This window comes from Pelodiscus sinensis, chromosome 19 (assembly GCF_049634645.1).
Source record: "Pelodiscus sinensis isolate JC-2024 chromosome 19, ASM4963464v1, whole genome shotgun sequence".
In the NCBI taxonomy this organism is placed as follows: domain Eukaryota; kingdom Metazoa; phylum Chordata; order Testudines; family Trionychidae; genus Pelodiscus; species Pelodiscus sinensis.
The window spans coordinates 9,307,470-9,331,524 of NC_134729.1; the positions used below are offsets into that span (position 1 = coordinate 9,307,470).

A 24,055-nucleotide genomic window follows, 5' to 3' on the forward strand; every position below is an offset into this window, starting at 1 on the left:
TTTTTGGGCATATTGGAGGGAGGGTTCATGACTCTGTGGGAAAGACCGAAGGGATGGGCCCTGAGCCAGCGCATCTCTCTGACCCCAGTGTACCCCCCGCCCGGCCTGTGCCCCTCTGGAGCCCTCTGCCACGGGGGCCTTTACCCGGCAGAGCCCCCGCCCCGTCTGTCCACCGGAGCCCGGGGACCCCGAGCCCCGCCTGCAGAGGGGGAGCCCGCCCAGCCCCCACCTGCCGGCGCCGGCTCGGGCAGGGGGCGCTGGCTGCAGCGCGGGGCTGGGCCCGGCCTGGCGGGAGGGGAGGGAGGAGGCAGCGGCGTGAGAGCCTGGGGAGGTGGCGGCCGGGCCCCGCCCCGCGCAGAGGAGGGGCGGCCGGGCCGGGACTCGAGCCGCTGGCGGGGGAAGTTTCCCAGGGTCCGGGAGGGAGGGAGGCAGCCTGACCGCGCTGGTGTCTGGCTCTGCGGCGCGGGGCTCGCGGCCCCTCCATGGATCTCTAGGGCGGGGGCGGCAGCGGGGCAGCGGGATGGGCTCGGGGGCCGGGTCCCGGGCGCTGCTGGGCGGCAGCCTCCTGGGCATCGCACTGCTGGCGCAGCTGGGAGCCGGAGCAGGTAAGGGGGAACCCCGTGCGGGGAGGGGTCCGCCGGCGGGGGGGGGGTAAGCGGGGTTCGGGTAGCTACGAGCGCAGGGGCCCCCCTCCCCGGAGAGCTCTGGCCCGGTATTGGGGTGCTTTCGGGGTCCTCTCTCGGTGTTTGGGGGTCCTGGCGGTTTCGGGGCCCCGGGATTGGCGTTGAGAGGGCGCCGGGAAGCGGGGAAAGTTGGTCTGGGCCCTTCGCTTCCTCTTTACAAACTTTGCCAAACTTTTTTTCGGGGGTGTCAAAAGCCAGGAATCCGCCGCGCGGGCCCCCCGGCAGGGATCAGCGGCTGAATGGGGGCCCAGGACGGGGATGGAGCCGTCTCGGGCTCTGCCCCTGCCCGGAGCCCCCTCCCCTGTCTGCGCTGGGAGAGGGGCTGGAGCGGTGTCAGCGCACAAAGAAATATCATTGTATAAGCGCGCTCGGGGGAGGGGGCTGCGCGGCCCCTGCCCGGCGGCGGGGCCGGGAGTTCGCTGCACTGATTTGAGGCGGCGGGGAACAATCCTGCGCTGCTCTTTCATTATTGACTCGCACAAACTTTCCTCGCAGCCAGCGCCAGCCCGCGGGGAAACCTGGCCCTGGAGCGCGGATCCGGCTCCTCGGCCTTCCCCAGCCGGCTCCCTCCCCCTTCCCGCCCTTCCCCCACTCTGCCCTCGGCCTCCCGCCCGGGAAACCTCCGCGAGCCAGGCGCCGTGGGGCTCCCATGGCATTGGGGGGGAGGGCAGGACCCCAGGCCGGGGGTTTGTCTGGGATTGCCATGAAATGGCTTCCTGAGGGGGGCTGACCTTCCTCGGATGGCGCTTGGGGCGGTGCAGCTGTGGAGTGGGGGGGCTGATGTGCTGCACAGATGCTCCAGCCGCTTCTTTGATTCCGGTCTCGGCCCCCACCCACCCCCCATGCTCAAACTTTTCCATGTTGGTTGGAAAGTTGCTGTGAGGCGCCATCCTGGGGTGCTCCCAGAACTGCCCGGCTTGGGCTCCCGGCTTCTCCGCCGAGCTGGGGCATTGGGGGCACCCAGGAGGTGGGGAGAGAACTGAAAATGCTTAGGGGGCTCCACACTGGGCCAGCGGGGATCTGGCCTCCCCTGGCTGGGCCGGGCAAGTGGCAAAGTCAGCAAGAGCCTGGGAGCCCAGCTAGCCCGGGCTTACTAGCGCGAGCTGGGAATCGAGGTGATGCCTAAGGGAGATAAGATGATTTAATTGGGTGTCGTGCGTTGACTTGCCAGCGCAGCAATGTGCCAGCGATGAGAGAATCGCTGTGAAAGGTAAATACGGCGCAGGGTTACTATTCAGCGTGGGTTTCCCTCGCCCACGAAGCCGCCCGACTGGTTTGTTCGGCTGGGGTGGCCGTCCTGCTACTGCGCTCCCAGCTTGTGGGAACACGTGGATGGGCCCAGGGCCTCTGGAATGGCTGCTGCAGGTCGTGGATGCCCTGGAGTGGAGTCTAACACACGCACACACACCCCCGCCTGGCTGGACATAGACCAGCATTGTTCTTGCTGAGCAACTTGCTGCGCTGCAGGAGCCCTGCCGTTGGCTCCTCAGAAGCGTGTGGCCCCATTGCTAGACAGGGGTCTGGCCAGCCTTCTCCCGCCCAGGCTGTGGGGGCAACCCCCCCGCCCACAGGACCTTGGAGCATCTCAGTCCTGGAGCCAGGAGCTAGCCTCCAGAGAAACCCAGACAGCATCCTTGCTAGGGAAAGGAGCCCAGCCCATGTCACAGCCCGAGTGAGGACAAGGCACAAGGAGCTTCTACTGCTGGAAACTCCTTCACCAGCCTTCGGGGCTGCACTAGGGCAGGGAGAGCTTGGCCTCAGATTGGTTGCTTCTGGGTAAGAACATGAGACTGGCCAGACTGGGTCAGACCAAAGTCCATCCAGCCCACTGTCCTGTCTGCCGACAGCGGCCAGCACCAGGTGTCCCAGAGGGAGTGAACAGAACAGGGAATCATGAAGTGATCCCTCCCCTGTTGCCCATTCTCAGCTTCTGACAACCAGAATCAGGGGCACCACCCCTGCCCATCCTGGCTGCCCTCCATGAACTTAATCTAGTTCTTTTTTTAACCTTATTGGTCTTGGCTCTCTCAACGTTCTCTAGCGAGGAGTTCCACAGGTTGTGTGCTGTGTGAAGAGACACGTCCTTTTGTTTGTTTTAAGCTCAGGATGTAAAATCCCGTTTAATCAGTTAACTGGTTAAACGTTATGCTAGCGTGCCCCTGCCTGAGCACGCTGGGCCCCTCCAGGCTGCAGCAGTCCCTTGGCTTGTCGTTCCGTGCAGGGGGCTAGTCCAGCCCCTGCCAGTTAGCCAGTTAACCATTCACATCCCTATTTTAAACTTGGTGACCTCCTAGTTCTTGTGTTATGAGGAGTAAGAAATGCTCCTGCTCCACTGAGCTTGCCTCTTTCCAGGACTTTCCCCATGTGTTTATACTCCCTGACCAGTCTGGCTCCTCTGTGTCTGTAGTGCAGGATCTCTGGGATGCAATGGCTTGTGTGGGCCCCAGCTGATGTTGGCCCCTCAGCGAAGGGACTGTAAGGTCCTGGAAGATGTGGCGGGGACAGGAGTTGGGTGTCAATGGGTCTGTGTCCCCTGGACCTCTTCTGGGCACTGGCCTCTGTCTCCTTCCCCCCCCCCCTCCAGTCTGTGGGCCTCTGCCCCTCTCTGGTGCTGGCTGTGCTCAGGGAGCACTCAGAGCCCTGCAGCTGCCTCCCCTCCAGATGCAGGAGAGGGCTGGCGGCTGGGCCATTCACTCGCCTGCCCCTTTCTTCTCCCCAGGCGTTGCTAGCCTGGGAACAAAGCGCCGGGCAGCTGGAGAGCTGTGGAATCTGGAGAGGGCCCGGGAGCTGCCTGAACAATCACACTGTCTAATCCGGTTGTAAACACTCCTCCCACAGAGCCGCTGGCTGCAGCAAGGGGGAGACCCAGGGACCCAACCAGCCTGGGATGTGTGGGGCTGGGGGGCTGGCTTGCCCTAGCACGGCCAGCAGGAGCCACATACTCTCCTGTCCCAGCTGACAGGACAGTGGGGACCCGTTCTCAGGGTTCTCTGCCTAGCTAGGGAACCCCCTTCTCTGCAGCTTATGCAGGACAGCATCCAAATGTACCTTGGAATTCATGGGCTTTTAGCAATGCTGACCCCTTCCCCTGCCATGGGTGAGTCTCTCTGGGCCCATGGAGTGCACTGAAGGGTGTTTCCTGGGGCCAGTGGAGCGGGTGTAGATGCCAGGACTGAGCCTTGGAAGTCAGGTCCTGTCTCCCACACCAGTCACTCCCCCACACTCTGGAGCTGGATCATAGGTGGCATCTGCTAGACGGGAGAGGCCCCGGCTCTCCTAAGCCAGCCACTAGCCTTTGAGCTGGTGGCGCAGGGGGGCAGTGGGCTGTGACTGCTGGGCCAGGGGTGCCAGCTCCGCTATCCCTTGAGAGGCAGTTCTGGTCCATATGTGGGTCCTTGGCTGGCAAGAACAGCCCTCCCCCGCCCTGGGGAGCTGGGAGGTGCAGCAGTGGGGTCCCTGACCAACAGCCTGGGGCATTGGCTGAGCCTTCCCTGGGACCCTGAGCTCACCAGGCTTCACAAATGCCAGAGAGGTGGCTGGTTGGGGCTGCTTCTGCCTCAGCAGAAATGACTCAGAGAGGCAGGGGACCGGCCCAGTTGTCAGCAGAGAGAACACAGGAGTGCTGGCTGCCTCATCTCCCCCTTTCCCTCTCTGAGTGGCTGGATCCTGCTTGTAGCATGCCCTGAGCTGGACCGGCCCTTGGGGGCTAGGAGTCCCCCGCTTCAGGCAACTGGGAGGTATCTACTGTCCTGGGCTGTAGCTTAAGTGGGCCTGCTCAGGCTGCCTGTGGGAGGGATCCCAGGTGGTAGGTGGGGCTGCTGGGCAGCAGAAGCCAGGGTGGTATGTGCCCTGCTTTGCCAGGCATGCCCATCAGGAGAGTGTGTGGGCCCCAATGCCCAGAGATTGAGGACCGTGTCCCAGCATGCACTGTTCTGGGGGGTGGAGCCCCACACTCCCTGTCCCAGCCGTGGGGGGTGGGAGCACCTTGGTGGCAGGGGAATGCAGGTGCTGGGGTGGGGCATGGTGCCCCCTGCTGCCTGTGAGCCCCCAGGATTAGTGCTGAGTGATGGGAGATTGGGCCCCAGACTGCGGGGCTGGGGGTGTGTATTGTATTGGCAGCAGTGTGTCAGAGTGGGGGTTGCTGTGAGGGTGTCCTACATTGGGGTGTGTATGGGGGGGGTCGTTCGGTGCCTCTCACCTCCCCCTACTCCCCCCCCCCCCCGAATCCCATAGCCCTCCAGGGCAGCGGAGTCTCCAGGGTCACCCTGGCTGACCCTGCCTTTGGCAGCTTGAACTCCCCCAGCGTTCCCACAGCCTCTTATCTCTGCTGTCCTTGAATTTCTGCAGTGATGGGGCCTCAGCTGCTGCTGTTTAGCGGGGGAGGGGGGGTGGGTGCTAGTGGGATAGAATGGGAGGTGGGGTTGGAGGTCAGGACTCCTGGGATCCCTTCCAGCTCTGCCTCTGACTCCCTGGGGGACTGTGGATAGCCCCCTTCCTATCTTTGTGCCTCAGTTTCCTGTTGGTGTCCTCTTTGGGGGCCTGTGGTGGGTGCATGCTGAGGTTGCCCCATTGCACTTCCTTCCAGCCTGCCTGCAGATGGGGGGTTGGATCTGGTACCCCAGGGGTTAATGTTCTAGGACCCCTCCCCCATTCCCTTTGCATGGTGGAAGAAGTTAGGACCCATCTTAGGCACCCCTGCCGGGCCTACTCTGGGTATCACGGGGACCCTCCATTGCGCGTGGCCCAGTGTGGAACTGACCCCGCTCCACTGTGGGGGCCTTGCGCGGCTTGTGGCACCTCAGACGTGTCGGCCTTTCTGTGCCTGACAGGCTGGGGCTTCTTTGCGGGGCCGAGCCGCCTCCTGGCACCAGCTCCCCCAGAGAACGAGCCTCTCGGCAGCTTGCCCCCTCCCAAGGCTGCCGTGCCTGGGCCCTTGGGGGGTGAGGGCTGGTGCCGTGGGTGAAGGGGCCCAGGGCTCAGGGTGGGAGCAGGAGCCGTCACCATCGGATGCCACCCGTGTGTGGAGGGGGGCTGGCCGGCCTGCGGAGCGAATTCCACTGCAGCGCTGGCTCTGGGGGCTGCCTGGCGGAGCCGGGGCTGGAGTGGGGGAGAGGGGCGGGGGCTGCATTGTCTCTGGGAGCTGATCTGTGTGCTGGGCACGCAGCTCGCTCCAAGTGGGTCTGGAGGAAATGGCTGGTGGGGGAAGAAGCGAGGCCCCTGAGCCCCACGTGGCCTGTGGGGCCCAGCCTGGCCTGTCTCTCTTCATTGGGGGGGAGGGGGCTTTTGAGTTTGTGCCTCACTCTGCTCCCCAGCCATGAAAAGTGGCTGCTGGGTTTCCCTTTGGGATCAGCTCCTTCCCAGGCCCTGGAGCTGCAGTCACAGGGCAGAGGTGTCTGGTCCCCATTTATTCAGGGGGCTAATCCAGTCAGGTCCCCAGAAGAGCTGGGGAGTGGGGCTGTGCCCCACTCTTCCAGTGAGTCCCATTAGCAACCCAGCCAGTGACCCACTTGTGGTCTGCGGGTGGAGCTGCCCAGGGCTCTGGAAGGGGAGGTGCTGTGCCCCCTCACCCCCAGATTGGCTCCAGCCAGGGTTGGCAGCAGGTCCCTGTCAGCCTGGCACAGGGAGGCTGAGGCTCCCCCCAGCTGTAGGAACCTGGCTGTGGCAGGGCTGGCTGGGGGGTGAGCTGTGGGTAGAGGTTTCCTGGCCCAATTGTCAGGGAGCCTCAGGCAGTCGCCCCCCCCCCAGCCATGCTGCTCTGTCCCCTGCTGGGGGTGGGTGGGACTGAGACCCCCAGCTCTGTGTTGGCTGTAGCCCCTGGCATGGCCCAGCCTTCTTGGCAAGAGGGGCCTGGGAAGGGGCAAGGATTAGCAGGGCAGGCCCTGGACACTTGATTAAGACACTGGCTGGGCTCTGGGGCTCTGACGGCCCCATGTTAGCTCTTCTCCTTGTGGGTCCTGGTCCCCTTGGCCCCAGGGGGTTCAAGGCCCTAGCATCTGCCTGGGGCCTGCAGGTCACTCCCAGAGCCCTGGACAGCGCCAGCGCCTGCCCCCCCCACACTGGATGGCATTAGGAGCCAGGGTGGTGGGGTGTCTCACAACTTTTCTCAAGGTAAATATTCTCCTTGTGAGTGTAACTTGTCTGTCAGCTGCCCCCTCCTGGGGATGGGGGAGGGGGGGAGGGTGTCTGCCCTTTCCCTTTGCTCCTGGAATGGAACTTGTTCTGCCCGGCTTAGCGCCAGTGTTGGCATGGCCCCTAGTGTGAACCTGGCTGGCTGCGGTTCACAGCTCAGCCCTGGGAGCAGCTTTGCTGGTGATCATTTCAGGGAGGGCCTTGGGGGGATGGGCAGGGTCCTGCCACCTCCGTCTCGCTGATGGGGCATGCTGATGTTCCCTGGGCTTGGACCAAGGACCATCTGGGGGTGGGTGAGGGTACTGGGAAGCAAAGAGCAACTGGGTCAGGGGGTTGTGCTAGGAAGCCGTCTGGATCCCAGTGCCTTGATGTCCCCACCCTGATGCTGCTGGGTGCCAGGGATCAGAGAGGGGAGGGGCCACTCCTCTGCTCTGATGGGCCCTCTCTGTCTCTCCCTGCAGCTGTGCAGTGTCTGGAAGGCTCCATGCCCTGTGAGAATGGCGGGCAGTGCATCCTCTACTCCAACGGGAAGGCAGCTTGCAGGTAAGTGACCCCTGCCCTGCGGGTTGAGATCCGTGCCCGCTGCCGCCCAGCACGGGGCTGTGGGCATGATAGGCTCCATGGTGCTGGGGCATTACTTGTGGGATGAACCAACCCGGGGCTGGGTTGGGGGGGTGTACCCTGTAGCAGGGCCATGAGGAGCACGGGCAGTGCAGCCCAGGTGCTCAGCTGGACCGTCCCCAGCCTGGTTCTAGAGGTTAGGGCACTGTTCCCGGCTCTGCCCCATCTTGCTGTGCTGTCACCTGGTGCATATCCCTGGCTGGGCACCCACAGCCCTGTCACCGTGCTGGGCACAACCCTGCTCAAAGAGCTGGGGGTGATTTAGTTGGGACTGGTCCTGCTTTGGTCACTTGATGGTCACTTCCAGCCCTGTGATTCTATGATTGGGGGTGCCAGGCAGGGAGGAGGGGGGGTGGAGATCCTGGCACCAAGCCCCAGTGGCAAACCTGGGCGGGTGGCCTGGGGCTGTGAGCTCTTGGCAGTGGGGGTGTGGGGACAGGCGGATGAGTTTCCGTATGGAATGAGGAGCCGCAGCAGGCAGTCAGCGGAGGCCTCCCTCTGCCACTGGAGGTGTCTGTCGGTCTGTGAGACCCCCAGCCCTGCGACCCTTTGCTGGGGAGGGGGAGGCGAGGTGGTGCTTGCTGGTACACAGGGGCAGGAGAGAGGCCTCCAGCCGAGGTCAGGACAAGCTGGAGGGGCAGAGGTGAAGCTTGTGCCCAGGGAGGTAAGTGGGGGACAGGAGGGCAAAGTGCTGAATGGTTCCTCTTGAGGGCACAGCCCTTGGCTGCCCCTGCTGGCTCCCAGGGCAGAGTGGGCAGCCGGGGACTTCATCCTGCTGGGGGTGCGGATGCTGTAGAGGCTCTGAGGGTCCAGGTTTGGGGGGAGGGGGAGGCATGCCGCGGACTTTCTCTTTCCCCATGAATCCCTCAGGTGCTGTGGGGCAGGCGTGCGTCCTGTCTGCTGTGCTGCATTAGCGCTGCTCCTCCCCCCCACTGGAAAAGGGGCTGAGAGCTGCCCCCCAAAGCTGCTGTTTGCTTCCTGCAGTGTCTGTTGCAATCCCAGATTTCAGCACAATGTCAGCAGTGACGTGTGCTCCCCCCCCCCCCCCGCGGCTCCTCACTTCCTGTCGTGGGGGGGCAGATTCTCCTGCCCGGCCTCCTTGCCAGAGTCTCCCAGACCAGGGGGCCTCTTTGCGCGGGGGCCCTGGAGTCATTTGATCCCAGCGGCTGCAGACGGCGCTGGAAGGGAAGCAGCTGCTGATCTGCAGTGCTGGTGGGGGGCACGTGAGGCCTGGGCTGTTCCCAAGCTGGGCTGATCCCATCAGGCGAGGGTGACTGGGCTGACACCCCTGCCCCCGTCCGCTGCACCTATTGGAACAACTGGCCTGAGTGGAAGAGGCCAGGAAGGAGTGTGCTGAGTTTCCTGGTTCTCAGCCCTGCCAGTGGGAGCACCTGAAGGGAGGCTGGGGGGTTCCCCTGCCTCACTTGGACCAGTACCCTGGGAAGGGGCTGGTGGGAGGGATTGCAGGCCCCAAGGTAGCCGGGTGCTTTCCCCCGTGGGGGTGTTGTAAAGGGGGAGGGGCTATGCTCAGACTCCAGGAACTCCAGCTGCTGGGGGGAAGGGCTGGGAACAAAGGGAAGGTGGCACTGGGCCATGGCAGTCCCTTGCCTGCTGAGCAGGGCTCCTGTCGTGCCTGGCACAGGTGTGGCACGGCAATTGCTGCTGTGCACGGGACGTCTGCTCTGCTGTGCGCCCGCAGGCTCCTGGAGCCCTGGTGAGCTGCCTAGCTTAGTGGGTGTCGTCAAGCCTGCTTCGTGGGCAGGACCCAGGAGTCCTGACTCCCAGTTCCCCTGCTCTACATGCTGCCTGACTGGGTGGGGGGGCGTCCGAGGGGCAAGGCAGGTGGTATGTGTCTGGGATGCCTCTCTCCAGGGCAGGGCTAGGGGCCCTGGTGCTGGGGCGTTGGAACCAGATCAGGTCCAGGGCCCTGGGCAGCTCCGGCTCTGACCTCTCTCCCAGGACGTGGCTCCAGGGGGAAGTGGCTGGCGCCTGGTTGGGGCAGTGGCTGGCTCCGCACAGACAGCCTGGGTGGCCCTGTGCCCACCACTTCCTGGCGAGCAAGCCAGGAATAGCTGAACAGTTTGGTGCGCTGCCCTCGCCCGGTCCCTGCTGCCCCTAGTGCCAGGCTCCGGCACAGCCGCTATGCAGGCAGGTGCTGGGCTCCCAGTGGCAGGTTCCCTCTGCTTGCTGCCTGCCTTGGAATGTGACAGGTGGCTGGGCCTCCTGCTGCCCCGCCCAGAACAGGTGAATCACCGGCTGCAGCGCTGCCTGGCCTGGAGCAGGCTCAGGATCTGGCTGGGGCTGCACTGCCTGGCCATTGCAAATCATGGGCTGGAGTGTGGGGCCGGAGCGCCACCTGGACGCTGCCATGGCCCAGTGCCCAAACAGGTGCAGCACCCCAGCCCCTCTCACTGGGAGCCTGGTTCTCTGTGCTCTGAGAGGAGAAGCTGGGCAGGGCAGGAGGAGTGGTTGGGGGTGGTAGGTGGGGCATGCCACGGGGGGCAGGAGGAGTGGTTGGGGGGGTAGGTGGGGCATGCCACGGGGGGCAGGAGGAGTGGCTGGGGGCCAGGAGGAGTGGCTGAGGGGGTAGATGGGGCACACCAGGGGGCAGGAGGAGTGTCTGGGGTGGGGGTAGATAGAGCACGCCAGGGGGGCAGGAGGAGTAGCCAGGGGGGTAAACAGGGCACACCAGGGGGCAGGAGGAGTGGCCGGGGGAGGGGGTAGACAGGGCACGCCAGGGGGCAGGAGGAGTGGCCGGGGGAGAGGGTAGACAGGGCATGCCAGGGGGCAGGAGGAGTGGCTGGGGGAGGGGGTAGACAGGGCATGCCAGGGGGTAGACAGGGCACGCCGGGGGAAGGAGGAGTGGCCAGGGGAGGGGGTAAACAGGGCACACCAGGGGGCAGGAGGAGTGGCTGGGGGAGGGGGTAGACAGGGCACGCCAGGGGGCAGGAGGAGTGGCCGGGGGAGAGGGTAGACAGGGCACGCCAGGGGGCAGGAGGAGTGGCCGGGGGAGAGGGTAGATAGGCACGCCAGGGGGCAGGAGGAGTGGCCGGGGGAGAGGGTAGACAGGGCACGCCGGGGGCAGGAGGAGTGGCCGGGGGAGAGGGTAGACAGGGCACGCCAGGGGGCAGGAGGAGTGGCTGGGGGAGAGGGTAGACAGGGCACGCCAGGGGGCAGGAGGAGTGGCTGGGGGAGAGGGTAGATAGGCACGCCAGGGGGCAGGAGGAGTGGCCAGGGGAGGGGGTAAACAGGGCACACCAGGGGGCAGGAGGAGTGGCCGGGGGAGAGGGTAGACAGGGCACGCCAGGGGGCAGGAGGGGTGGCCGGGGGAGAGGGTAGACAGGGCACGCCAGGGGGCAGGAGGAGTGGCTGGGGGAGAGGGTAGATAGGCACGCCAGGGGGCAGGAGGAGTGGCTGGGGGCTCTCCTTACAATTTGGCTCAGCATGCTGCTGGAACCTGTCAAACGGGTTGGAGCTGAGCTGAGGCAGGCGGGGAGGGGGTGTATCTCCTTTCCCACCTGTAATCTGTCTCTCCCCCCTTTCTAGTGTGTCAGCTCCTCCCCTGGGCTCCATGTGCCACATGGGCCCTGCCCTACCAGCCTGGAGCTGGGTTTGCAGCCTGGGTCCCTCTGCCCGGCGCCCTGGGGCCAGAAGTTGGGGTGGGTTTATGCTGGGTCCTGCCCGCCCAAGAGCTGAAGGAGGGGGTGCCGAATGAGCTGGGGAGTTGACTAGGACCAGAGACCTGGGGAGGTGCAAAGTGGGGTAAAGGGTTGGAGTGGGGGCTGCTGGGAGTTGGGGGGAGGAGTGGGGATAGACGGGGAGGGGCCATAGGGAATGTGGGCAGGGGACAGAATTGGGCAGGGGCTGATGGGAGATGAGGGGGCTCTGGTGCCATGATGGAAGTGGAGTGGGGGGGCGAGGGCAGCAGGGGCACATTCCAGGGCAGCTCCCATCTGCCAGGCAAAGGGGGAGAAGGGCAGTGCAGCCTGGTGGTCAGAGCAAGGGGAGGCAGGACTCCTGCGTTCTGTCCTGTGAAGCTGGCTGCTCCCTCCTGCGGCTGGGAGGTTGGGGGGAGGTTGTGCCCACGGGCATCCCGTCCTTCCTGCAGCATGGGCCACATGGCAGCCGCCGGGGTGACTCATGGGGTGACGCGGCAGCGGAGTTGCTGAATCACGGCCCCAAGCAGCAGGCTCCGCTCCCCAGACCTGAGCAGGCAGGAGCGTCGCCACAGGGCTGGGAAGGGGGGCTGCCTGCCCAGCGTGGGAGCCTGGCTCTGCCTGCGGGGGAGGGTGCTGCCAGGTGCAGGGATACCGGGCCAGGCTCCCCTTCCACTTCCTGAGCTGGGACACCGTCCCCTTTGGCTCTCCTGAGGCCGGGGGTGGTGGGGCGAGAGCACTTGGAGCGCCCCACCCACACGCATGCCGGGAGAGGGGAATTGGCATCTCATCAGTGCTGCCCAAAAAAGGGGGTAGAAGTTGGGCGTAGGGGGTGCAGGGAATCCCTGGTGCATGCTGGTGCCCGGGGAGCTGTGGGGTGGGCTGCTTGGGGCCCGTTGCTGGGGCAGGTGTTGCCATCTGCAGGCTCCAGGGTGTGAGGGTCAGGCAGGGACCAGCGCTCCAGGTGGGGAGGGGGAGGAGTTCCCGCAGGCCGTATTGGGTCATGGGTGTCAGCCCAGCCTGGTTGGGGCCCATGGGCTCGTGGGGCTGGCAGTGGGAGGGCTGGGCCTGCGCTACCCATCACCATCCCTCGCCCCACGTGTGCCCCCAGCACCGTGCGTGCTCTAGCGCCATGCTGTCCTCTCCTCCCGCCGGGTGGGCCGTGCCCCAGCTCTGTGGGGCAGGGCTTGGGTCCCCTGGGGAGGGCCCAGCGCTCTGTGGGGCTGGTGTAATCCAGGCCTGGAGGGAATCCCTCTTCTCCCATGGTATCTGTGCGAGAGCCAGACTGAGAGGGGAGCTCCAGCTATGCCAGGCCCAGCCTGTCCAGCGGGGGGTTCTCTGTAGAGCCGGATAGGAGACCCCATGCGGTGAACTGAGAGCCCCTTGTTTCTGCTGCAGCCCCTCCTCCCCTGCCTGTGCAATGGGGGCCTGGTTTGCAGGGCACCTCAGAGCAGGGGACCTGAGGGGGTGGCTAGGGCTGCAGCTGAGCTTGAGGTGGGAGGAGGCCCTTGGAGCAGGGGGAAGGATTGTGGGGTGCCTGGAGCTGGCCCAGCCTGTAGGTGAGCGCCCAGGGTCCCAGCCCATCCTGGGCACTGAGCTGTCATCAGGAGTGAGCCCAGACCTGGGGCTGGGAGGCAGGATGGCCCTGTCTGGCCTGGCTCAGCCTGGCAGGCCTCTCCTCCCCCCCATAGCCCCTGCACTCTGGGCCTTGGACCCAGCCCTGTGAGCCCTGCAGGAGCCTGGTCAGCCTCTCCTGTCGCCTCCCCCACAGCAGGGGAGCCTGGTCCCCAGCGCCATGGTAGAGCTGCCAGCATGTGTTGCTGCTGCTTGGCCCCACTTGCTGGGGGCACTGGGCCTGCACTGGCTCAGTCCCTTGGGTCAGCGTTGAGGGCCCCTGCATGAGAGGAACATGGGGGGCTTGTGCCCTCCTGCTGCCTGTGCCCAGAAGGTGAAGCTGGGGCGGGGCAGGGCGCCCTTTGCCAGGCTGTCCCGGGGGCGGTGTGGACTTGGTGCCGGGCTAGGTTCTGCTGGGAGCGGGCTCCCCGCAGATGAGCTCTGAGGCATGACAGCGCCGGGGTGTGTGTGTGTCCGGGAGGGGGCCTGGCCTGGCTGCTGCCTGCTCCGCACAGCCAGTGTGTAGTGGGTGCTACTGAGCCAGGGTGCCGGCACGGCCGGGGCAGGGTGCAGCTCTGGGCTCCACTGGTACGCTCTCAGCGCGGGGGAGGGGCAGTGCCCCTTGGCAGGAATAGCCGGGGGGGCGCTCGATGCAGCGCAGGGCTGGGGATAGCAGGGACGGATGTGCTCTGGCAGCGAGTGCCCATGGCTGGTGCTGGGCACCCACAGCGCTCAGTGGGTGGGGGGAGGGGGGATGAGCTAGGCCAGGGAGAAACATCTCCCCCCTAGGCTGGCTGGGGCTGAGGCCTAGGGCTGGCTGCTGGGGGAGGGGGATGGTTTGGTGTGTGCGGGTGAAAGGAGGGGTGGGTTGCCTCCAAGGCAACCAGTGCCACAAAGGAAATGACTAGACTGTAGCCCCCCGTCCAGAAAGGAAGAGCAGCTGGAGACTCCATGGTGCTGCCCCAGGTGATGTGGTATTGAAGGTGCCCAGATGCAGTGGGGATGGGCTGTGGCTCTCCTGCATGGGCACAGCTGCTTGCCTAAGTCTCCCCCCCTCCCCAGGAGGGGTTTACACCAGTGCACCCCCTCTCTGCAGGTGCCAGCCCGGGCTGATTGGGGAGCGCTGCCAGTTCCAGGACCCTTGCCACCAGTCACCCTGCGCCAACGGGGGCATGTGTGAGAGCTCCCTCAAGGATGGCACCGTGCAGTACCAGTGCGCCTGCCCCAAGGGCTTCCGAGGTGAGGGGCCGGTCTAGGGGAACAGGGGGTATGTCTACACTACCCCGCTAGTTCGAACTAGCGGGGTAATGTATGCATACCGCACTTGCTAATGAAGCCCGGGATTTGAATTTCCCGGGCTTCATTAGCATAAGCGGGGAGCCGCCATTTTTAAATCCCCGCTGCTTCGAACCCCGTGTAGCGCGGCTACACGGGGCTCGAACTAGGTAGTTCGGACTAGGGTCCTATTCCGAACTACCGGTACTCCTCGTGAAACGAGGTGTACCGGTAGTTCGGAATAGGCACCCTAGTCCGAACTACCTAGTTCGAGCCCCGTGTAGCCGCGCTACACGGGGTTCGAAGCAGCGGGGATTTAAAAATGGCGGCTCCCCGCTTATGCTAATGAAGCCCGGGAAATTCAAATCCCGGGCTTCATTAGCAAGTGCGGTATGCATACATTACCCCGCTAGTTCGAACTAGCGGGGTAGTGTAGACATACCCTGGGGGAGGGGATGGGGCCCAGCTCGGTTTGGTTGGAGGAGGGGCTAGGCTCTGGCCAGGCTGCAGAGGAGACCCCGTGCTATGCAGGTCTAGGGGAATTGGGGGGCGGCCATGGGCGGGCTAGGAGAGTTGGGGGAGGGGACCAGAACCAGACTGAACAATGCTGGTATGGGAGGAGGGCTGGGCACACAGGCCCTGGGGGGGAGAGGTGCTGCCCAGGGGAGGGCTCTCTGGGGTACCCAGCAGGCCCCACCCATAGGGCCTCACCCTTCTCCCCAGGTCAGGACTGCTCCCTGGCTGATGCCTGTGCCAACAACCCCTGTGCCAACGGGGGCCGCTGCACCAACTGGAACAGCCGCTACAACTGCACCTGCCCGCCGGGCTACCAGGGCCGCAACTGCCGCATGGACGTGGACGAGTGCCGGGCGCCCGGTGTCTGCCGCCATGGGGGCACCTGCTTCAACACGCCGGGTTCTTTCCGCTGCCAGTGCCTGGCGGGTTTCACAGGGCAGCTGTGTGAGAGCGTCTACACGCCCTGCGCGCCCTCGCAGTGCCTCAACGGGGGCACGTGCCGCCAGACCGGGGAGCTCAGCTACGAATGCGCCTGCCTGCCGGGTGAGTGGGGGGGGGCGGGCAGCCCCCTGGGCCGCATGGGGGAACAGACCCTGCCTTAGCTCTGCGGGTTGGGGGTGTGGCTCTCCCTGCCTTGGCGCGTGTGCCAGAGGCCTGGCGGCCCCGCAGGAACCTCATCGGAAGCTGTAAGTGGCGCCAGGGGAGCACGGGCCACTGGCCAGGAAGGAAACAATTCCAGGGAGCGTCCGGGAGAGCAGCCGCGACAGAGCTGGTGGGGAAGGCAGGGCAGCCCCTCCCCACCCTGGGCCAACCCCTCCCCTGTGCCCCCTTCCCAGCTCACACTGTCCCTTTCTCCCCACTCCTAAATAACGTTGCCCTTCTCGTGTAAGCCGCGGCTGTGCTCCTGCCAAACCTTGTGTCCTCTCAGCTGGCCTGGCCCTGGGAAATGGGCGGGGTACAGTCTGGTGGGCTGTGCGGGGGGGGACCAGGCCCTGTGGTCCATGTGGGCAGGTAGCGGTTCAGGGGCACTGCATGGAGGGGGGCAGCAGGCTCTGGGGTGGTGTGTGGAGAAGGGGAGCGGGCTTGGGGTCCCCATGGGTGTGTGGGGAGGGGGCTCAGGCACTGTGTGCACGGGAAGGAGGTGGGCTCGGGGGTACTGTGTGCACATGGGGGAGGGGCAGCGGGCTTGGGGGAGCTGTGCGCGTGGGGGAGGGGCAGCGGGCTTGGGGGAGCTGTGCGCGTGGGGGGGCAGCGGGCTTGGGGGAGCTGTGCGCGTGGGGGAGGGGCAGCGGGCTTGGAGGGGCAGTGGGCTTGGGGGAGCTGTGCGCGCATGGGGGAGGGGCAGCGGGTTTGGGGGTGCTGTGTGCGCATGGGGGAGGGGCAGCAGGTTTGGGGGTGCTGTGTGCGCGTGGGGGAGGGGCAGCGGGCTTGGGGGAGCTGTGTGCGCATGGGGGAGGGGCAGCGGGCTTGGGAGTGCTGTGTGCACGTGGGGGAGGGGCAGTGGGTTTGGGGGTGCTGTGTGCGCGTGGGGAAGGGGCAGCAGGCTTGTAGGTGTTATGTGTGTGGGGGGGGAGAGGGGCAGCAGGCTTCGGGGAGCTGTGTGCGCGTGGGGGAGGGGCAGCAGGCTTCAGGGAGCTTTGTGGGAGAGGGGCAGCAAGCTTGTGGCTGCTGTGTATGTGTGGGGGAGAATCAGCAGGCTTGAGTGTGCTACGTGCGTATGGGGGAGGGGCAGCAGGCTTGGGGGTGCTGTGTGTGCGTGGGGGAGGGGCAGTGGCTTTGGAGATGCTGTGTGTGTATGGGGGAGGGGCAGCGGGCTTGGGGGTGCTGTGTGTGTATGGGGGAGGGGCAGCAGGCTTGGGGGTGCTGTGTGTGCGTGGGGGAGGGGCAGTGGCTTTAGAGATGCTATGTGTGTGTATGGGGGAGGGGCAGCGGGCTTGGGGGTGCTGTGTGTGTATGGGGGAGGGGCAGCGGACTTGGGGGTGCTGTGTGTGCGTGGGGGAGGGGCAGTGGCTTTAGAGATGCTATGTGTGTGTATGGGGGAGGGGCAGCGGGCTTCGGGGTGCTGTGTGTGTATGGGGGAGGGGCAGCGGGCTTGGGGGTGCTGTGTGTGCGTGGGGGAGGGGCAGTGGCTTTGGAGATGCTATGTGTGTGTATGGGGGAGGGGCAGCGGACTTGGGGGTGCTGTGTGTGCGTGGGGGAGGGGCAGTGGCTTTAGAGATGCTATGTGTGTGTATGGGGGAGGGGCAGCGGGCTTCGGGGTGCTGTGTGTGTATGGGGGAGGGGCAGCGGGCTTGGGGTGTGGGCAGAGGCGCTTTCCGTGCTGACTGGGCCGTGCTCTCGTCCTGCAGGCTTCGAAGGCCAGAACTGTGAGATCAACATCGATGACTGCCCGGGCCACAAGTGTCTGAATGGGGGCACCTGTGTGGATGGGGTCAACACCTACAACTGCCAGTGCCCGCCTGAGTGGACAGGTACCGCCCCACGCCCTGTTCGGCTGCAGGAGCTAACCCCCGCTGCCCACCACCCGCAGCGCAGCCTCAGAGCCAGCAGGGACTGTGTCTCGCCCCCCAGGGCTGCCCTGGGACCCTGAATGTGACCTGGGCCCTTTCCCCTCTAGGGGCGCTGGCTCCGAACCAGCCCCAGAGCAGGGCTCTGGCTAGCTGTTGGGGTGGGAATGGGGCCTTTCCCCTCTAGGGGCGCTGGCTGGCCCAGGCTAAGCCCCCGTCTCCCGCAGGCCAGTTCTGCACGGAGGACGTGGATGAATGCCAGCTGCAGCCGAATGCCTGCCACAATGGGGGCACCTGCTTCAACACCAACGGCGGGCACACCTGCGTGTGCGTCAACGGCTGGACGGGCGAGAGCTGCAGCGAAAACATCGACGACTGTGCCACGGCCGTCTGCTTCAATGGGGCCACCTGCCACGACCGTGTGGCCTCCTTCTACTGCGCCTGCCCCATGGGCAAGACAGGTGGGAGGCAGGGGGTCCGGCCGGCTCGGCCCAGTTGCAGAGCTCCTAGCACCTCTCATCTCAGGATTTGGGATTCTCCCCCCCATGCCTTGACCGTCTGTGGGGGGCGTAGGGGCTGGCCAAGGAGATGGGAAGTGCTAGGTGGGGCCCAAAGGGATAGGGGCTGGCTGAGTGGGGGTGAGGAGTGGAAGAGGGTGGGAGGGTCTGAGGCTGGCTTGGGGGGTGTTGGCGGGTGTATGCAGTGGACACGGGCTGGCTGGCAGGGGGTTTGGTGTGGGGGGGATGGGGCTGGCTGGGGGTGGTGACTGGGGGCCAGCTGCTGGGGGCGGGGGTTCCTGTGTGGGGGACTAGGATGGCTGGGGGTGAGGCCTAGGGCTGGCTGCTGGTGGGGGGGATGGCTTGCTGTGTGCAGGTGAGAGGAAGGATGGGAGGCATTACCCCAGCCTGACAAGACGGGGCTGGCCCTCTGCTCCCTGAGGACCAGGTTAGCTGGGCTCCTGTAGGGTGGCTGCCCCACTCTTGCCCACATCCCCTCTCCCCCTTCATCCCTCCGCCAGGTCTCCTGTGCCACCTGGACGATGCCTGCGTCAGCAACCCCTGCCACGAGGACGCCATCTGCGACACCAACCCCGTGAATGGCCGGGCCATCTGCACCTGCCCCCCAGGCTTCACTGGGGGGGCCTGTGACCAGGATGTGGACGAGTGCTCTATCGGTGAGGGAGGCCCTATGCTGGGGCACAGGATGTGGGGGAGCAGGGGCCTGGACCATTGCTCAGTGATGGAGTTGGGGTGGGGCGATTGGGCCAGGATGGTGTGGCAGTGACTGGGAGCTGGGGCCGGGCCGGGGAGGGGGCTGCGGGTCTGGGGGCCTGGCCCTTTGCTAAGCAGTGGGGCCTGGCTGGGACCGGCATGAGGCCGGGTTTGCGGGGGCTGGGCCTTGCCCCGGCTCTGACTTGGCCACATCCACTGCAGGTGCCAACCCGTGCGAGCACTTTGGCCGCTGTGTGAACACACAGGGCTCCTTCCAGTGCCAGTGCGGGCGCGGCTACACGGGTCCCCGCTGCGAGACCGACATCAACGAGTGCCTGTCCATGCCCTGCCAGAACGACGCCACCTGCCTCGACCGCATCGGCGAGTTCACCTGCATCTGCATGGCGGGTGAGTGCCCCGGGCCCGCTCCTGCACCTCCCGCCAGGCGCCCAGCTGGGCCTTCCCCAGAGCTGCTGAACTGCAGCCCGTGTGTGCGAGGGTCGGGGCCCCATCTCGAGGGGAGACCAGCCCCTCCGCCACAGACATCCCGGGACTCCGAGTGCCAGATGGCCCGGGGACAGGGTCACTTCTCCCCCAGGACACCAAGTGCTGGGGGAGCTAGGACCCCTGGCTTCTCGGCCCCGCTCGGGGCAGTGAGCGTTGTCCTCTCATAGCAAGGGGTGACTCTTCCCCCCTCCCCCGCCCTCCAGGGCAGCTGCAGAGCGTCATCGAACCCCCCACAGTGAATTGGTTGGGACTCAGCCAGGGTGGGTATGTAGAGCCCTATCCCAGCTGGCTGTAGCCAACTCCCTTGCCAGATGGGCACTGGGTCCGCTCTGTGCCAGGGCTCCCCATGGGCAGACCCTGACTGGGCTTGCTTTGCTTTCCTGCCCAGAGCTGGGAATCCTGGCTCAGCTTGGCTCCCCAGGAGCTGAGGACTGTTGGGGAAATCCAGGCAGCTGGGGTGAGGAGGAGGGTCCCCTCCCTTGGCAGTTGGATGGCAGGGTCCTGGGGCTGGGGCCTGGCAGGGAAGGCTGCAGTGCTAAACTGGAATGAAGGATCTGCCAGGGCTCAAGCATAACACATGCAGCAAGCCCAGAGCTGCCGGGGCCCGGGAGGTGCCAGTGAGGTGCTGAGCCCAGAGCTGCCGGGGCCCGTGAGGTGCCCGTGAGGTGCTGGGGCCCGTCAGGTTCCAGTGAGGTGCCCGTAAGGTGCCGGTGTCCGTGAGGTGCTGGGGCCCGTGAGGTGCCCGTGAGGTGCCGGGGCCCGTGAGGTGCCGGGGCCCGTGAGGTGCCCGTGAGGTGCCGGGGCCCGTGAGGTGCCCGTGAGGTGCCGGTGCCCGTGAGGTGCTGGGGCCCGTCAGGTTCCAGTGAGGTGCCCGTAAGGTGCCGGTGTCCGTGAGGTGCTGGGGCCCGTGAGGTGCCCGTGAGGTGCCGGGGCCCGTGAGGTGCCCGTGAGGTGCCGGTGCCCGTGAGGTGCCGGGGCCCATGAGGTGCCCGTGAGGTGCCGGTGCCCGTGAGGTGCTGGGGCCCGTGAGGTGCCCGTGAGGTGCTGGGACCCGTGAGGTGCCCGTGAGGTGCTGGGGCCCGTGAGGTGCTGGGGCCCGTGAGGTACTGGTGCCCGTGAGGTGCCTGTGAGGTGCTGGGGCCCGTGAGGTGCCCATGAGGTGCCGGTGCCAGTGAAGTGCTGGGGCCCGTGAGGTGCCCATGAGGTGCTGGTGCCCGTGAGGTGCTGGGGCCCGTGAGGTGCCCATGAGGTGCTGGGGCCCGTGAGGTGCCAGTGAGGTGCTGGGGCCCGTGAGGTGCCCGTGAGGTGCCGGTGCCCGTGAGGTGCTGGGGCCCGTGAGGTGCCCGTGAGGTGCTAGGGCCCGTGAGGTGCTCGTGAGGTGCCGGTGCCCGTGAGGTGCCCATGAGGTGCCGGTGCCCGTGAGGTGCCCGTGAGGTGCCAGTGCCAGTGAGGTGCCCGTGAGGTGCCAGTGCCAGTGAGGTGCCCGTGAGGTGCCTGTGAGGTGCCAGTGCCAGTGAGGTGCCCGTGAGGTGCCGGTGCCCATGAGGTGCTGGTGCCCGTGAGGTGCCGGTGCCAGTGAGGTGCCGGGGCCGGGCTCAAGTTAGGCACTGGCAGACGGGCTGTTGAGCTGGCTCCTCCGCCGAGGTGCTGGTGGGACGGGGCGCGAAGCCGCAGCCAGACGGTGGGAGCGCGGGGCTGTGCGTGGAATACTAATAGGGCAGGGAGCGGGGGAGGCCTGTGCAGGGCTGGGCTGCTCCTTTTTGTCTCCCTGCCACCCCCTGTGGGGAGGAATCGTCCGTTAATTTCAGCCATTTGTGAGGCCAGAGTGGGGGAGGGGCAGTGCCGGCACTGCGCTCGCTGGGCGCTCGGCCTTCTCCCCCAGCCCAGCCCCCGGGTGCCACACTGGTGCCTGGGCGTCCCAGTGGGATGGGTGGATATGCCCCTTGGGGAGCAAGAGGAGGCAGGAGCCACAGAGCCTCTGCCCCAATGCCTGCACTAGTGGTGTGGGGATGGGGGAATGGCACAAAACAAGGCCACAGATACTGCCTGGCCGCGCCCGGGCCACGCATGGCGCTCAGCTCGGAGCATGGGACGAATCGGCGCTTCCCCAGCTCTGGGAAGGGCCCAGGGCCCTGGGAGTCGGAACTTCTGAGTTCTAGCCCCAGCTCTGGAGGGGTGCGGGGCCTAGTGGGTAGAGCAGGAGGCCTGGGGAGCAGGACTCCGGGATTCTGTCTCCCCAGCTCTGCCACTGACTGGCCTGGGCACTTGGGCGAATGTTTCACCTCCATGAAATGCCCTGCCTGTGCTTGAGCCCGGGAGTCCCGCCGATCCAGGCAGTGTTGTAGGGGGCCCTCGTGGGCACTGGGGCTCCTGCCAGGCTGTGGCTGGAGGCTGCTGGGTTCTGCCTAGATCTGTGGGTCCAGGGGCTTGGGGATGTATGGGCAGTGGAGGCTCCCAGACTTTCCTGTGGGGGACAGGAGCTCTCGATGCTTTGTGTTTCTGACCCCTTCCCTTCCCCCCCCAGCCAGCTGCAGGAGGAGCCACGCCCTCTTGCCCCACAGGAGCCGGTCCATGGGGTGGAGGGGTCCATGGAAATGGGACTGCAGGGGAGAGGGCAGGGCTAGTTCTGCTCTCTGCAGCCTGGGCACCCCTGCTCCCCACTCAGCTGCTTCTCCAGCACCTGTCAGCTGCTGTCCCGCACCCCTGGGGCTGAGAGCTCCTGTGCCGCGGCCCCGAGCTGTGTGTCCACCCCCCACGTCAGCGGATCTCACTACCCAGGGACTGCCCCCCGCAGGCCCTGTGCCCCATGGTGCAGCCCTGACCCAACACTGGCTGCTGCTTCCCCAGCACTGTCCTCTGCGGAGCCTGTGACCTCCTCACAGAACTGCCCTGCCCCCCTGTTGCCTGCCACTTCCTTGCCTCCCTGGCCCCATGGCTCTGCCCTGCCCCACAGAGCCTGCCACCCCGGCCCCATGGCTCTGCCCTGCCCCACAGAGCCTGCCATGTCCCTGCCTCCTCTGCCCCATGTGTGGCCTGCCCCCCGCCCCTGCCCGTTTCTAACGCCGTCTCTGGGTTCTGGCGGCAGGGTTCAGCGGCACGTTCTGCGAAATCAATGTGGACGAGTGCGAGAGCAACCCCTGTGTGAACGGCGGGGTCTGCCGGGACGGGGTCAACGGCTTCACCTGCACCTGCCCCTCCGGTGAGTCTGGCTCCCCCCGGGGCGTGGGGCTGGCGGGCAGGCACCGAGCCCCCAGCCCACGCTGGGCCATGGAAAAACATGGGGCCCAGCAGTGGGCAGCACTCTGGGGAAGTGTCCCTCCATGCACCCTGTGGGGCTGATGGACAGCCAGGTTGTGGCTCTCCCTGTTCTCCTGGGGCTGCCTGCCCTGGCTGGCACACAGCCCCCGAGCCCACTTTACGTGTGGGGGAGGGGAGCAGGCCCAGTGAGGAGCCTGTGCCATGAGCCTGCACAGCATCTGCCTTTGGGGCAGGATGGTGCCCAGCTCGCTCACAGCCAGCCCCACCACTGGAGCCCTGCCCCACACCTAGGCTCTGCGTTCCCCCAGCCCCCGTTCCAGTCCCACTCCCTGACCCTGCCCCATTCCCAACTCCTGCCCCCCAACCCTGGCCTGGGGCTTTGCCTGGAGCTGCTCCAAGCTGCGCTCCCCAGAAAGGCAGGCAACAGGGCACCCCCTGGCTCCTCAGTGTGAGCTGCCCCTCACCTCAGCGGTGCCCCCCCAATACAGAATGGGCTGCTCCCCCAGCCCTGGCCTGGCCAAGGTTTCCTTGCTCTGCCCGACATCTGTGTCCCGCGATGCTCCAGCCAGCGCTCCCTTGAGCTGCCGTGCAGCTGGCCCGCCCCAGGACAGGCGGGGGGGGGGGCCCTCTCCAGCCTGGGAGCCTGACCCACCCAGACCCCAGCTCTGGCTCTGCTCGCAGCCAGCCAGCGTGGGGCTTGGCCGGGGCAGCATCAGCTCAGGGAGGAGCATCCCCCCTGCACACGTCCAAGCCCCTTGCCTTCCTGTGCCCAGGCTTCTCGGGTTCCATGTGCCAGATCGACATTGACGAGTGCGCCAGCACGCCCTGCCAGAACGGCGCCAAGTGCGTGGACCGGCCCAATGCCTACGAGTGCCGCTGCACGGAGGGTGAGTGTGGGCTGCTGTGAGACCCGGCGCCCCAGAACCGTTGCATGGGCTGGGCAGCCCGTACCCCAGGGCCACAGTCGCTCCTGCCATCAGCAGGGGGCAGCGGTGCCCCTCCCCCAGACATGGCCAAGACCCCCCAGCAGACTGGGGCAGGTGCTGCCACGGGGGGACGGGGTGTGTCGGTATCAAGCAGAGGGGGTGAGGTGCCAATACTGGGACCCTCCTGCCAGTCACACTCTAGGGGGGTGCCCCTTGCCCCATCAGAGCTGGAGGCTGGCGGCCCAGGGCTGGTGATGGGTGGGGCTGGTTGCCTGTGACTGGGCTGCACCCAATGGGGCTGTGCCTCTTGTCAAGGGGAGGGTGTGAATCCAGGGCGGCTCTGCAGCCCAGGGCCCTCCGCGGCTGGAGGTGGGACAAGCAGGGAGCTGCCGGAGTCTGTCCCAGGTGGGGGGGTGGGCGCTACCTACGTAGGCGCTGGGCCACCCCAGTGTCACTTGGCCCTGGCCCCCTGCCCCCTGCCAGGCTGTGATCCAAGCGCCCTGCTCCCCCCAGGCTTTGAGGGCTCGCTGTGCGAGAAGAACATCGATGACTGCTCGCCTGACCCCTGCCACCACGGCACCTGCCTGGACGGCATCGCCAGCTTCACCTGCTCCTGCGCCGCCGGCTACACCGGCTACCGCTGCGAGAACCAGCTCAACGAGTGCCACAGCAGCCCCTGCCAGCACGGCGGCAAGTGCATCGACCGCATCAACAAGTACCAGTGCAACTGCCTGCCTGGCACCTCAGGTGGGGCAGGGCCGGGGCTGTCCCATGGGCCTCCCCACTCCACTCCCAGGGGCTGGTGTCCTACCCTGTGGCCCCAGCCCACTCCACCCCACACACACAGTGTTCCCTCCCTACCATGTGCCTGTGCTTCTCCCCTCACTGTCCACCCCAGGCCATGGCCCCGCCTCACCTCCTTGAGTCTCTTGGCTTCCCTTAGCCATGCTCTACCCTTGCCTGAGAGACACCACCTCCCCCCAGTCCCAGAGCACATCCGCTGCCCTCGGTTTCCCTTGCTCCCCCTGCCTGGTGCTAGGGCACGTGCTGCACCCCCCCCCCACCCCCCGGATACATTATCCCTCCCCAGCTCCTGCTCCCCCAGCCCACACGCCCTGCTCTGGCCAGGCCATGGGGGTGAGGGCTCCTGGG

General features: G+C 66.2%; 1 protein-coding gene across 1 annotated transcript in view; it reads left to right on the top strand.

Annotated features, from left to right (window-relative positions):
* The first annotated feature begins 383 nt into the window (after positions 1–383).
* The window catches only part of NOTCH3 (notch receptor 3), a 41,705-nt gene continuing 18,033 nt past the window's right edge, over positions 384–24,055 (top strand). Inside the window, exons 1-11 of the mRNA XM_075902167.1 lie at positions 384–605; positions 7,274–7,355; positions 13,800–13,942; positions 14,702–15,037; positions 16,843–16,965; positions 17,229–17,462; positions 18,020–18,175; positions 18,435–18,620; positions 21,805–21,918; positions 22,751–22,864; positions 23,417–23,650. Coding sequence (XP_075758282.1) covers positions 521–605; positions 7,274–7,355; positions 13,800–13,942; positions 14,702–15,037; positions 16,843–16,965; positions 17,229–17,462; positions 18,020–18,175; positions 18,435–18,620; positions 21,805–21,918; positions 22,751–22,864; positions 23,417–23,650 — 1,807 coding nt within the window. The 5' untranslated portion in view covers positions 384–520. The remainder of the gene's footprint in view (positions 606–7,273; positions 7,356–13,799; positions 13,943–14,701; positions 15,038–16,842; positions 16,966–17,228; positions 17,463–18,019; positions 18,176–18,434; positions 18,621–21,804; positions 21,919–22,750; positions 22,865–23,416; positions 23,651–24,055) is intronic.